Genomic DNA, 13,372 nt, shown 5'->3' with positions numbered 1-13,372 from the left:
CGTTTACTGTCGCTCCTTTCACTATATTTTGATAAGAATACTTGTCTACTTTTACTTGAGGAACATTTTGAATGCAGGACTTTTACTGTAACAGAGTATTCCTACACTCTGGTACTTCTACTTTTACTCAAGTACAAGATCTGAGTATTTCTGCTTTTAATCAAGTACAAGATCTGAGTACTTCTACTTTTAATCAAGTACAAGATCTGAGTACTTCTACTTTTACTCAAGTACAAGATCTGAGTATTTCTGCTTTTAATCAAGTACAAGATCTGAGTAGGCTACTTCTACTTTTACTCTAGTACAAGATCTGAGTGCTTCTACTTTTACTCAAGTAGGCCTACAAGATCTATACTTATACCACCTCCGTTTATAGCCTATGAAAAAAAAACTATTAGAAAACGAAGGCTAAATCTAACGTTAGCAGATAGTGACAATGTATGCTAGTTAGCTAGCTCAACGATAATATTGCGACAACTTTTCAGTGCACATCACGCTCTGCGCTCCGACAGGGAGCTCTGCTCTGAACACCTGAATGGCCCGTTCTAACAGCTGTTCACCAGCGGTCCAGTCTGTACCACAGTGACTCCGGACCGCACAGTTAATATTAACGAACGCACCCGTAGGTAATGTGGCTGCTGAAGCTAGACAATCATCGCGGAGCAGCAGAGCCGACAGGCAGGAAGACTCGAGCACACAGCTCGCGCTGCATTATAATATATAAAAAAAGAACACCATGCGTGTCATGACGGCACATAACAGCTCGCGGCCGCAGATTACTCCGGGTCCCAGACCCCCCCATACCCCAACAAATATTTTTATTGCAGATCTACATGAATCACACAAACGACCTATTTTGGATTCAAAACGGCGAATTTCGCCGAAAGGTGAGTGATTTTCATGCCTGTAACACACTTAGCTAGTTTATCTACTCTGGAACTAGCTAAACTAGTTATACATATTTGTATTCTTTACTGTCGGGTCACTTATTACAGGTTCTTCAGCGAGCTGCACGAGACTGACGGGCTGTCAGGAGAGGGAGAGGAAAAGAGAGCTCCCCGTTTATTTTTACCATTTTATTATCCAGAGTTTCTGTAAACCTTTGAATAAAGTAGTTCATCTACTATTAGTAGTTTGTTTAAATGCATTACTTATGTTTTTTTGTTCATTAACATAAAATAAATCTGACTTACCCCCTACAGTACTCCAACGTACTCCAAGGGGTCCGCGTACCCCCATTTGAGAACCACTGGTCTAAGTTATCTCAGTGGGTCTCACGATGTGGTCACGATTAATGTAAATAAGTATTTTTATTTTATATGATCATTATAGGTATAACAAAATAAGAGAATAAATGAAAAACAATTATGAAATACTATATGACAGTAAAACAAGAATACAGTTTAAAAGGGGAGTGATTTGTAAAATATCCATAAAGAAATAGAAAATCGGTTTACAGTTCTGTTTCATATGGGTGTTGAGAGGTATCCATAGATCTCTTCATGTTGCTCTCAAAGTGCACCAGATTGTCATATCTCCTTTTATGTGCCATTGCAAATGTAAACATATGTCTGAGTGACCAAGACAGATGTTGTGCCACTGGGCCAATAAGTGACTACAAAGACCAAACATATATTGTAGAGTGATATCAGGCAAATATTTGAGGGTTGGGGAGGTATGTTGTCTATTTTGACAAGCAGAGATTTTATTTGAACATAATTTCAATCTGGTGTGGCCAAGTATGGTGATGGCTTCAACTCAGAAATAACTATCGGATTTCGAACCATTATTAAACAGCATATTTTTCAATCTGAAAACATGGTCCAAAACAGCAATTCAACACGCTAATAAACATCACACGTGTCACACAAGTCTATGTTTGGTTAAAGATCGTTGAAAATTGTAATGTTCGTTTGGCATGATCAAATTGTTGCTCCTGCGGCTTTGTGAAGAGGCAAGCTTTTCAAGGAGTGCCTGAAGGCAGCATTGCCTAGCAACAGTGTGGTTTAGTTACTCGCCTCTAACCAACTTTCTCCGACACCATGCCAAAAAAGAAGGAAAAGAAAAGTGTCGAGAAACAAAATGATGTCCAGAAAACGCAGAAAAGCGACAGTCCTGCTGCTGCTGAAGGCACAGAGAAGTATTTATATCTGACTCAAAAACGATATCTGAACGAGCAGCTGCAAAGGTGAGATTTATATATATTATGCGTCGCAGCCATTATATGAGGGTGGGACAAGTCCCCCCCCCCCACACACCTTTTAAAATGATTAGTTTAGACCCCCCCACTTTTACCATGTGGAAAGTCCGTGCATCGGTCTATCCACTCGCCGCTCTTTGTAGAGCGCTGTGTCAGTGCTTCATTATCAAATCCATTCCACTTGCTTATTGAGAGAATGCCCAAATCAATGAAACTCCGTACCATGTTTCCACTGCTACTTTGTACCAAGGCAGATTCTCAGAGCCGTGCTGCGTTTTTTGCGTAGCTGTGTCTTTAGTTGTAAACCTAGTGGCAATCTGTTCATCTGTCATATGATCAGGGCCGTCCCTCCCTACCAAGCGGCAAACTGTGGGGTAGAGCCGGGAAGCCAATACGGAAGTGCCACACACTGCAGTTCATATATTGGCCGATAGGCGATGGCTGCAGAAAGGAGCAATTTCCATAGACCCCCATGTTAAAATGCCCGATTTTACAGCAGAAAAAAACATGTTTCTACCCCTGGCTCCATACATTTTATTATCGATATAGTTAGATTCCACCTTCATGATTATGGATCTGTGAGTGAATTGTTTTCTAACGCGACCCTTTATATTTATATTAGGTCTTAAAGTTTGTGCATACATTAGGGCGTGGTCACTTTGATTGACAGATACGTGCCTCACTGTCAGCTAACAGCAACTTGTCCAATCTGCTAGGCTACAACCATAGTGTACATACATAGTGTACATACATAGTGTACATAGGCTACAACGTTAGTTAGTTGTAGTTACTGTACTTGATCCTTTAGCTGTGTTCGTGGTGATCGTGCCTGTTAGGGAATATTGTTACAAATACCAGATAATTAAAATGTCGTGCTGTGCGCTTGAATGTACTAACAGATCTTCCAAGAAGTCTACTTTCAGCTTTTTTCGGTGAGTAAAATGATAATATTATACATGTTAACCCCGTTAGCAGGTGTTTGTGTGCTTGTTAGCTTAGCCTGTTATGTAGCTTATTAGCCAGCTAAGGACGTAACCCTTTATACATATATACAGTTTAGTTTATGATTCAGCCTTGGGTAAGACTTTTATACTATATGGCTATGACGCCCATAATGCTAAACGGGAGCAAATATTAAAAGGGGTGGGCCGCCGGAGTCCACGCCGCCGAAGCTAACGGGGCTGCAGGGTGCTAGCTCGCTAGCGCGTCCCGGCGGCCGTAGCTAGCACCCTGGGGCTCCGTTAGCTTCGGCCAGCGGCGGAGTCCGGCGTTATAACTGGAGATCAAGGAATGCATCGTAACGCGGACTTGGTTCGCCTGCAGCCCGCTGTAGTATTAGCTAAATAAATGATGTTGAGCAAGGCTTATTAAGCTGAACACCGCCACAATTATTCTGCTATGTATCGGTACTTATTTTATTTTATTAACGTGTGAATGACAAGCATTAAGAATAATACCAAATAGCTAATTATCTTGCAGATTGTCTCGTTTGATTATGAATGTAACGTTTATATAGTGGAACTACACTGTTTTATCAAAACCAAAGTGCCACGCAGTGACTTGGTATGCATGTATTTCAGCAGGAAATGTGCAACCTAGATGACATTTACCAACACAGACTATATAGAAATATTTGTAAAAGTTGTTCATGCGTTACTAAGTGAATATGGCATTAACCCTCCTGTTGTCTTCGGGTCAAATCTGACCGATTTACTACTTTCATCAATCATGTTTTACATTCGATTGATACTGAGAGCATGTTAGCTTAGCTTCTTAGCCTGAGCTAGGACTCGAACGTCACGCTCGTTGGCAGCAGGTCCCGCCCTGTCCCGCCTCGGCTCCGCCTCTTTGCCCTTATTTGGAGAAGGCGGGAGAAGGCGGGAGTTAGACTCTGACGACACCGTCGAGCCGTTAGTGGCAGACTCCGCCTACTAAGGGCTTCACGGCAACTCTGCAGAATCCTATGGGTGACGTCACGGACCCTACGTCCATTTATATATACAGTCTATGCTCCCTACCATGCTCCCTACAGGCCAACCTGATCTCACCAGAATGCGTGACTCCACCACGACTCCTTAACACCGCATTGCGTGGTGGAGTCACGCACTTTGCTACATTTACGTGTCTGCACCACAGTACTTTTCCCACTTTAGTTCCGATATAGTTCCGAAATGTTGCGTTCACACCATAGACTGTATATATAAATGGACGTAGTGTCCGTGACGTCACCCATACGATTCTGCAGAGTTGCCGAGAAGCCCTTAGTAGGCGGAGTCGGCCACTAACGGCTCGACTGTGACGTCAGAGTCTAATCCCGCCTGCTCCAAATAAATTCAAAGAGGCGGAGCCGAGGCGGGACCTGCTGCCTCCGAACTGGAAGTAAACAGAGCTAGCTCAGGCTAAGAAGCTAAGCTAACATGAAATACATGCATACCAAGTTACTGCTAACAGTATATAAATGTTACATTCATAATCAAATGAGACAATCTGCAAGAGAATTAGCTATATTGTGTTATTCTTAATGCTTGTCATTCACACGTTAAGAAAAGACGGACTCCACCGCCCGGACCTAGGAGCCGCAGTGGGCTAGCTCCCGGATGCCGGCTGGAGCTAGCCCCCTGCGGCTCCGTTAGCTCCGGCAGCCACCACTGGGATAATTGGGTTCCCTATTAACATTTGCTCCCGTTTAGCATTATGGGCGTCATAGCCACTATAAAAGTCTTACCCAAGGCTGAATCATAAACCAAAATGTATATGTATGTATAAACAGTGGTGTAGTGGGGATTTTTATACTGGGGGGACGCTATTTTAATTAGGTCATCCCAAACAATGCCACACAAGTGCGCATGCGCGCAGTGCACTCACAAAACGGGCAGACAGGTCCACAGAAACTACCGGTATGCTTAGTCCTACTTTAGTTACTGTACTGCAAAAATCAGACGGCGCTGCGCTCAACACACACACAGACTCAAAACCATGGACACACTGGCACATAAGTTACATAAACAATTTATAGGCCTAAATTGCATAAGCTACAGTATTGCAACTAAGCAGACAGTGCTGCTTCTCTCTCTATCTCTCTCTCTCCACTTTCAAAATCTATTTAAAACTCATAACAAACAAACAAAATGTCCAAAGTTGTCCTGAAATTAACTTATTAAATAAACAAAACGAAAAATATAGCCATACTTATGCAAACAACATTGAATCTGGACTTGACATTATTCTGATTAGGCCTAGCCTACATTGCAAATAAGCAGACAGCGCTGCTTTTCACACACACACACACACACACACACACACACACACACACACACACACACACACACACACACACACACACCACACACACACACACACACACACACACACACACAGTCTATCCACGGGTATGCCTCTTGTTTCCTCCGCCACATCTCCTCCGTCCATACCTCTGGGAAAGGTGAGCTTGAGCTAGCTAGGGGAACGTTGCTTGCGCAGCTAACGTGCACGTTAGCTAGCATTATCCACGTCTTGAGGCGGCTCTTCTGATGATGTATTACTAGCAGCTCCACTTGTAGCTTTGGTGCTAGTAGCCTCTTTCTTCTTGTGAATTATATTCTTTTTAGAAAATAAGTCAAGTAAAACATGTTAGCCTGCCATTATAAAGCTTTTTTGTTAGTGTTCTTGAGGGAAAGAGCTGCCGCAAAATCGGCGGGCGCGGCGAGCTGGCTCGCCGTGGGTGTGTCAGTGACCGCGGGGTCACGAGCGTGATGATGAATCATACTTTTTTAAGGAAATCGTTTTTATTTTTTATTAAAATTACTGTGAAATGTATTATGTTTTCGCAGTGGCGGTTCTAGAACATTTGACATGGGGGGGCAAAGGTGGGGCAAGAGGTCATGCCAGGGTGGCATGGGAGGGCGGACAGTACGTGGTATTTTATACTGTATATAACCTATTTATTGTTAATTCATGCCCTAACACAAGTGTTCTTAATGCACAAGAGAAACAAGGTGTTCAGACAAACAATCGGGTGCCCTTTGAGTCCCCCAAGCTTACCTCAACCATTTTAAATTAAAGGAAACTACAAAATGTATTTTAAAGCAATGAATTAATGGAACAGGTTGTTTTGCATTACAATGTCAAATTAAATATATATTTTGTTTTAAAAAAATTGGTTGTCTTAGTATTAGACAGACATATTTGCATGTCCTCACTAAGCATTATTACATATTAAATTAATATTAAACAAATCAAAATGGCCAATTATCCCAAAATGTTGCTGCTAATATAATTATATGCTTGTCAACTTTAACTGATCAAAAATACATTCTGAAAAAATACTTGAATTATCTATGAAATTGCAATATTGTCCCTCAGTTTGTTTCAACCCCGTCACGCCATATCATTTACCCTCCTATTAAAATAATGGATCAGTCCATGTGTGATCTGCATTGAGGGAATTACATCACAAAAGTGTCAGTTTCTTCTCTTACCTATATTTCAGTTTTTGTATTTTCAGATTAAGATTGACATGCTCAACATTTCAACTCTGTTATATGAATTAATAATAGTAAATAATTGTTTATTACAAAATAAACAATAGTTTTGCAAAATATTACAATGTTGTAATGTCCTTGACTTCCATGTGGTGCCATATCTTAGCTAAACAAGGTCTCATGCCTACTTTTTGTCAAAAACTTCAACCCTGTTACATTTTTTCAAGGAAATTCCTAGTAATTATTGATATTTTGTGCCTGAGGTGGGAAAATGTAAGTAGTCCACTACCAGATGTTATGACCAAACATTTTGGTTTCATTTTTCAAAGATATAAAGACCCAAAAGGCACCCGATTCAGAGAATACACTAATTCTGCATACTGTAAGTACTTAATTATAATTAAATACACAAATGACATCACCCATCTCTTCAGAGAGCTACAGGTGACCTGTGCAGCAACACATTTCAATCAATATTTGTCAATACTAAGAGCTGCTAGATTGAGCTGCTGTAATGGAATATGTAAGGAGAATAAGAACATACCATGTGGTCCAGCTGGAGTTTCATCTGCCTCCTGATCCCTGCCTCTGGCCCTCTTTCTGATACTTCATCTTTATTCCTCACATATATGTATTCTTCTTCACTAATGTCTTCATCTCCTCCTCTTCCTCCTGCTCTGACCCTCCTGGTCTCTTCATCTCCTCCTGGCTTCCTCCTGCTCTGACCCTCCTGGTCTCTTCATCTCCTCCTCTTCCTCCTGCTCTGACCCTCCTGGTCTCTTCAGTGAACTCTCTTTTCCTTTTCCTCTTTCTGTTCGTCCTGATCACTTCTCATATGTCTTTGTGTTGTTGTTGAATCACTCCAGCTACTCTGGCCTGCAAGAGTCTACTTGTGAAAAGCACTGGTACAAATGCTTGTGTAACTTTACACGTTAGGGCCATGTAGCCTAGCTAATATGTAGCATATTATAAATATAACATCAGAAAGTATTGATCAAGCGCACACAGGCAGCTGTGTTTGGATCCAGTTTTTACGGTAAAGGATGTATCCTGGTTTCATTGATCTGGCCTCATTGCTGTGATGTGTAGTTTACGTGGATTTAATAGTAGGCTACCGCGTAGTTTAGCAAAGTGATCGATCTCCCAGCTAACGCTGTCTGCGTAGTATTTTGTAACGTAACGCCCCAAACAGCACCCATCTGTTAAACGCTATCGATTCAAACGGCAGCGTTTTATTAATATTTAGTTTCAAGCTCTCGTCTTTAGTAAAAACAAAACTAGTGGAAAGGGAAATGCTCCCAGGGGAAGCTGATCCATAGGTGCTGGGACAGCTCTCGCTCCCTCTCTGCAGCGGTGTGAGCCGCGGTCTGTGTGAACGCCGCTCCGCAGTTTAATGCAGGGCCGTAGCTGCGTTTTTAACGGGCCTAAAATGATATTTAAAATGATTCACTTTTAACTAATGTAATGCTTGTTTTGTTGCTTGAGAAGCTTGTGGAAATAGTGTAGGTTTGTTTTAGTACAATTTTAGGGAAACAAAAATTAGGGGGGCAGCTGGGGGGGGCAAGGCTCTACAGTGGGGGGGCAGCTGATGCCCCTGTGTTTTCGTCATTATTACAACAAATACACACTTGCAACTGATAACACTGGCAATGATTTTATATTTATTAGACTTAAAAAAAAGATCATGCTCCAAATAAGTGGGGGTACGGCGTACCCCCGTGTCCAACGCCCAAAGGGTCAAGTACAGTAACTACAACTAACTAACGTTGTACAGGGTTGCCAACTTTGGGTACCTGGCTGGAGTGAGATTTTGATATCATGGGTTTAATTACACATATGCGCACAAAATGACTGCTATCGTGTCAGCAGCGGGACCTTAGCATATATACAGGATATATATACAATATATACAAATACACAATATTGGACACAGACTATAAAGGACACACAGTTTCATTCACTAATGAAAGTCAAACACATGTTTGTTTCCACTGTTTTATTATGTGCCTGTCGCGATAAGCAATTAATTGACTTATCGTACGATAAATAAAAATGAACTCGATAAATTGCCATTTACATGAGGATGTGACTAGCAGTTTGAAAGGATGTACTTGAATTATTATTATATATTATCATTATGTCAGTGGTCTAAATGGTCATACGGTGCCGACAATAATTTCCGGGAAAATGTATCCAACAAAATTAATTATCGTAAGAGGCCTATACATGAAACACACACACACAAACAAATCTACAGACTTACTCCAAACTGCCAAATATATTAATTAACACACTCTCACTCTCATATACTCTTTGACTCTATTTTGGCCTAGTAGAACAATAAGCAGCAGACTTTGACTTTTTATCATTTCTACTGGATCTTAGATCTGCCCATGCGCAATACGGGTCGGCAGTTGCGGCTCCAGAGTATTTTTGTTGGGTAATCTTTGGTAGGGCTAACCCATACAATGGTGGGGCTCAAGTCAGTATTTGCAATGTAATTACATGCTCCCCTTGACAGTGAAACGCCACGCGTGAGGTTTAGATTATTTCCCTGTCTCAATCCAAATTGAACTGTATGAAATAAAAAGGCACATTTGTCTTGTAGTAAATAAAAAGGGCGACCTGGAGCCAATCCTGCAATTTCCCCACAAGTGAAAGAGTTAACATGCTGAAAACCCAACCCCTGCAGGGGGGTCTGGGGGGATTCTCCCCCAGGAGATCTTTTGAAATACTAACATAAAATACACATTCTGGTACTCTCTTGAGAAGAACAATAAATAAATCTATTACTACACGACATATTTAAAAAATGAATGCCATTTTAGTTTTGTGTTACTTTGTTCTGAAAGCTGAACCTGCTGCTCCTCACTGAAGAGGGAAGAAGCTGTGAATGACTTTACATTGTGGATAAGGGTGGATAGCCCCCATTGTTCTGTGTGTCAAAATGAAAGACAGACCACACACCTATCAATCATCAAACCGTGGGGTCTTATTTCATTACGTGTTGATTTCTATCAACACGTAATGTTGTATCGATGTATATAGAGATTTACTACAGCAAAAGTATTCTCCGTCGGGACTTCCTGCAACAACACCACACCGTTATCTTGATTCTGATTGGCCAGAATACATTATCAAAGATGTTCTATTGAGAAGACGATCACTACGTGACAAAAGTTTTCAAACCCGTTTCTAGTCTTTGGTATTCTTGTTTATGGCGTGAGAATAGTTTTTGGCAGCATGAGAGCGTGAGATTGAGAGTGAAAGCGTGTGTCACACGCCAGATGCGTGAGAGTTGGCAACCCTGCGTTGTAGCCTCTATGGTTGTAGCCTAGCAGAGTGGACAAGTTGCTGTTAGCTGACAGTGAGGCATGTACATGTCCATCAAAGTGACCACGCCCTAATTTATGCAAAAGCTTTAAGGCTTAATATTAATTAGACAGATGAGTTGAGAAAAAATGCACCCCCCCAATCCATATTCATGAAGGGGGGATCTAACTATACAGAGAATATGGTTTTTTGAACCACGATGTAAACATGTTTATTTCTGCTGTAAAGTTGGGCATTTTAACATGGGGGTCTATGGAAATTGCTCCCTTCTGCAGACTGCTCCTACTGGCCACTAGATGAACTGCAGTTTGAGACACTTCCGTATTAGCGTCCCGGCTCTTCCCCAGAGTTTGCCGCTTGGTTCACACCAAAAAGAGCCGGAACTAAAATTAGTTCATCAGAACCTTTTTTACCCCCTTTTTTTCTTGCTAGAGAGCAGGGACTTTCGTGGGAGAAAAAGGTTCCTATGTCTGATTGGCTGGGCGGAATGCAAACCACGCCCCGTAAAACTCCCAAAAAGTTTTGTGAAGCCGCCATTTTATTATCCTTGCATTAGCATTAGCATTAGCCCAGCACAGAAACACAGAGAGACTAACTTATGGCAACACAAAATAAAACATGGGAGCGGTGGAGATGAGGAGGTGTCGGCGTTCTGGCGATTTACTCAGAAGGCTTCAGTAGAAGCTGCTGGGAGTCCCAGCAGCTTCTACTGAAGCCAGTCCCCAACTCCGGGGACTTGCGGCCGGGGACTTTGGGCGGCAGTATACGCCGTGAAGTGGTTTGCGGCCTGCCAGTAAACCCAAAGCAGAAGAAGAAGAAGTGACGTCAGCGGCTTCATTTGCCTAATCCTCCCATGGATGTATAATAAGAACTGGGTTGCGTTCCAATAGTCCATTTAGCTTAGGAACCTTCCTAACCAAGTTAAATGACCCGGAAGTCCCTCAGTGGCAGCCATGTTAAGTGCCGTTCCAATTCTCCAAATGAAAGGAAAGGAGGTTTCAAACTTCCTTTATAACCTCCTTTAGCTTAGGAACCACTGGACCTCCCTTGACGAAAGGAGAGGAGAAAATGCTGCCCCACAATGCATTGCAGCCGCAGCATTTGCCGTCACTCAACAGTCGGCCGTTCACGGAAACAACCGATTATGACCGAGAAATTATATCATGAACGTTACGGTGCTTATTAAGCATTTTAAAACGTATGTGGTAAGTTGCCAAAGTGCTTTGTTTTGAACGTTCATCAGTATTATAATCAAAGAGAGAAATATGAACGTTAGTTTTTACTGAAATGATCAAATAAAGTCAACATCTCACAGTCTTTACTGAGCTGTGTGGAGTTTGTTCAACTTCTAAAAGATGTTTGAATGGTGATATACACAGTGATAGATGTTAAGGACTAACGTTTATAATAAATACATTTGTATTGATTTTAAGATCTTTTCATACAATCATACGTATTGGGATCATTTGTATTAATGTGGACCGGAGGGAGAGGGTGACGACGAGCAGAAGTTTGACTTTCCTTTTTTATTTCAATTCCAGCTTTGGTCATGAAGAATATGTTTCTCTGTTGTCCACGTTCATAAAGCATAAAGCAACAGCGTCAGAGCATGGTGCAGAGTCTCTAGATGAGTTTACAGTAGTCCCTCGTTCTTATTAAACATCCATGTTGTAGTCCGCTGTATAGAAAACTGTAGTTTCCATAGTTTCCCCACAGCAGCAGACGCACATTCATGACGTCCGCTGGCGCATCATAAACACGTCGGATAGTGAAAGTGCATTCGGATTCTCTAAAGTACCGCAGTCTCTTCTCCTAAGTCCTTTTGAATTCTCCTATCCACTATCCCTTAACCCCGTGACGTTTCACTCAGAGGTCAAGGAATAGGAGATAGGGTTAGAACTTAGGAGCTGATTTTTGGATTATCGGAACGCAACCCTGGATACAGCGTGGGAGCCGGGGCCTCATTCATTCCTATGAGAGTTGCTCATTAGCGCATGATGATAAAATGGCCCAACTTTTGAGAGAGTGAAACGTCACAGATTACCCAGCATGCCTGAGAAGTACCCGTATGTGCACTCATAGAGCATGCGCAACTTTAACCAAAATGCTCGTTCACATCAAGCACGTCAATTTGCGTACACGTAACAGCACCGTGCGTTCATGACAGCATGGTAATGGATTGTTGTTATCATGGATTTGATATTAACGAGGCAGCAGTTAGCAGCTAGCTAGTAATTATGCTAATGTACACATCAATCGTTATGTACTTATATTACGCTGTAACAGGTCTAGTGATATCCAAGCAACAGAGCTTCATTTAGCATGAAATAATTATTGCACTGTATATATATATATATATATATACACAAAGTGCAATAAGCTTCTTAGTGCAATAATAAGCTACAGGGACGTTAATCTAACGTCGGTAATATTAACTTTATTTAATACAACATTTACGGTACAAGATTTAATCATACAGCCCATGTAGTATAATATTTTACAAATGATGAATTACAGCAAACATGTGCAATATATCCATTATTACAGCTCCGTGGGCTGGCAGTAAGGCGATATGGGTCCGTTGTTATTGTGCATCCATGGGTAAAGATAAACGCATGTAGTGCTGAACACGTAACATGAACGTGCCGGGCGTCGCGGTCCCGTGGGTTAGATGCGCGTTCATAATGCCGAGGGAAATAACTCTCAGAATAACGTTATTAGCACATTTTTACAACTTGAGGAACGAATGTTTTTAATAAGGGCTATTCAAGTGTTCATACTGGGTAGTTTATTTAGTTTAAAAAACATTATCCAACGAGTTACAGACCACTCTTTCCCAATGTAAGTCAATGGGAAAAAGTGTTTCCGGGCCTGGCAACCAAAAGGAAGTGTAGTACCACCGTTTCACTATCCAACGTGTTTATGATGCTCCAGCGGACGTCATGAATGTGCGTCTGCTGCTGTGGGGAAACTATGGAAACTACAGTGTTCTATACAGCGGACTACAACATGGATGTTTAATAAGAACGAGGGACTCATCTAGAGACTCTGCACCGTGCTCTGATGCTGTTGCTTTATGCTTTATGAACGTGGACAACAGAGAAACATATTCTTCATGACCAAAGTTGGAATTGAAATAAAAAAGGAAAGTCAAACTTATGCTCGTCACCCTCTCCCTCCGGTCCACATTAATACAAATGATCCCAATACGTATGATTGTATGAAAATATCTTAAAATCAATACAAATGTATTTATTATAAACGTTAGTCCTTACCATCTCTCACTGTGTATATCACCATCCATCCATCCATCCATCCATCCATCTTCTCCCGCTTATCCGTGGTCGGGTCGCGGGGG

General features: G+C 41.6%; 1 protein-coding gene across 1 annotated transcript in view; it reads left to right on the top strand.

The window, feature by feature from the left end:
* Positions 1 to 2,031: 2,031 nt before the first annotated feature.
* cfap157 (cilia and flagella associated protein 157) overlaps positions 2,032 to 13,372 on the top strand; it is a 44,039-nt gene continuing 32,698 nt past the window's right edge. Inside the window, exon 1 of the mRNA XM_034208814.1 lies at positions 2,032 to 2,188. Coding sequence (XP_034064705.1) covers positions 2,043 to 2,188 — 146 coding nt within the window. The 5' untranslated portion in view covers positions 2,032 to 2,042. The remainder of the gene's footprint in view (positions 2,189 to 13,372) is intronic.

This window comes from Gymnodraco acuticeps, unplaced genomic scaffold, assembly GCF_902827175.1.
Source record: "Gymnodraco acuticeps unplaced genomic scaffold, fGymAcu1.1, whole genome shotgun sequence".
Taxonomy (NCBI): Eukaryota; Metazoa; Chordata; class Actinopteri; order Perciformes; family Bathydraconidae; genus Gymnodraco; species Gymnodraco acuticeps.
The sequence above is the reverse complement of the archived record's forward strand: the minus strand, read 5'-3'. Positions and strand labels throughout refer to the sequence as shown.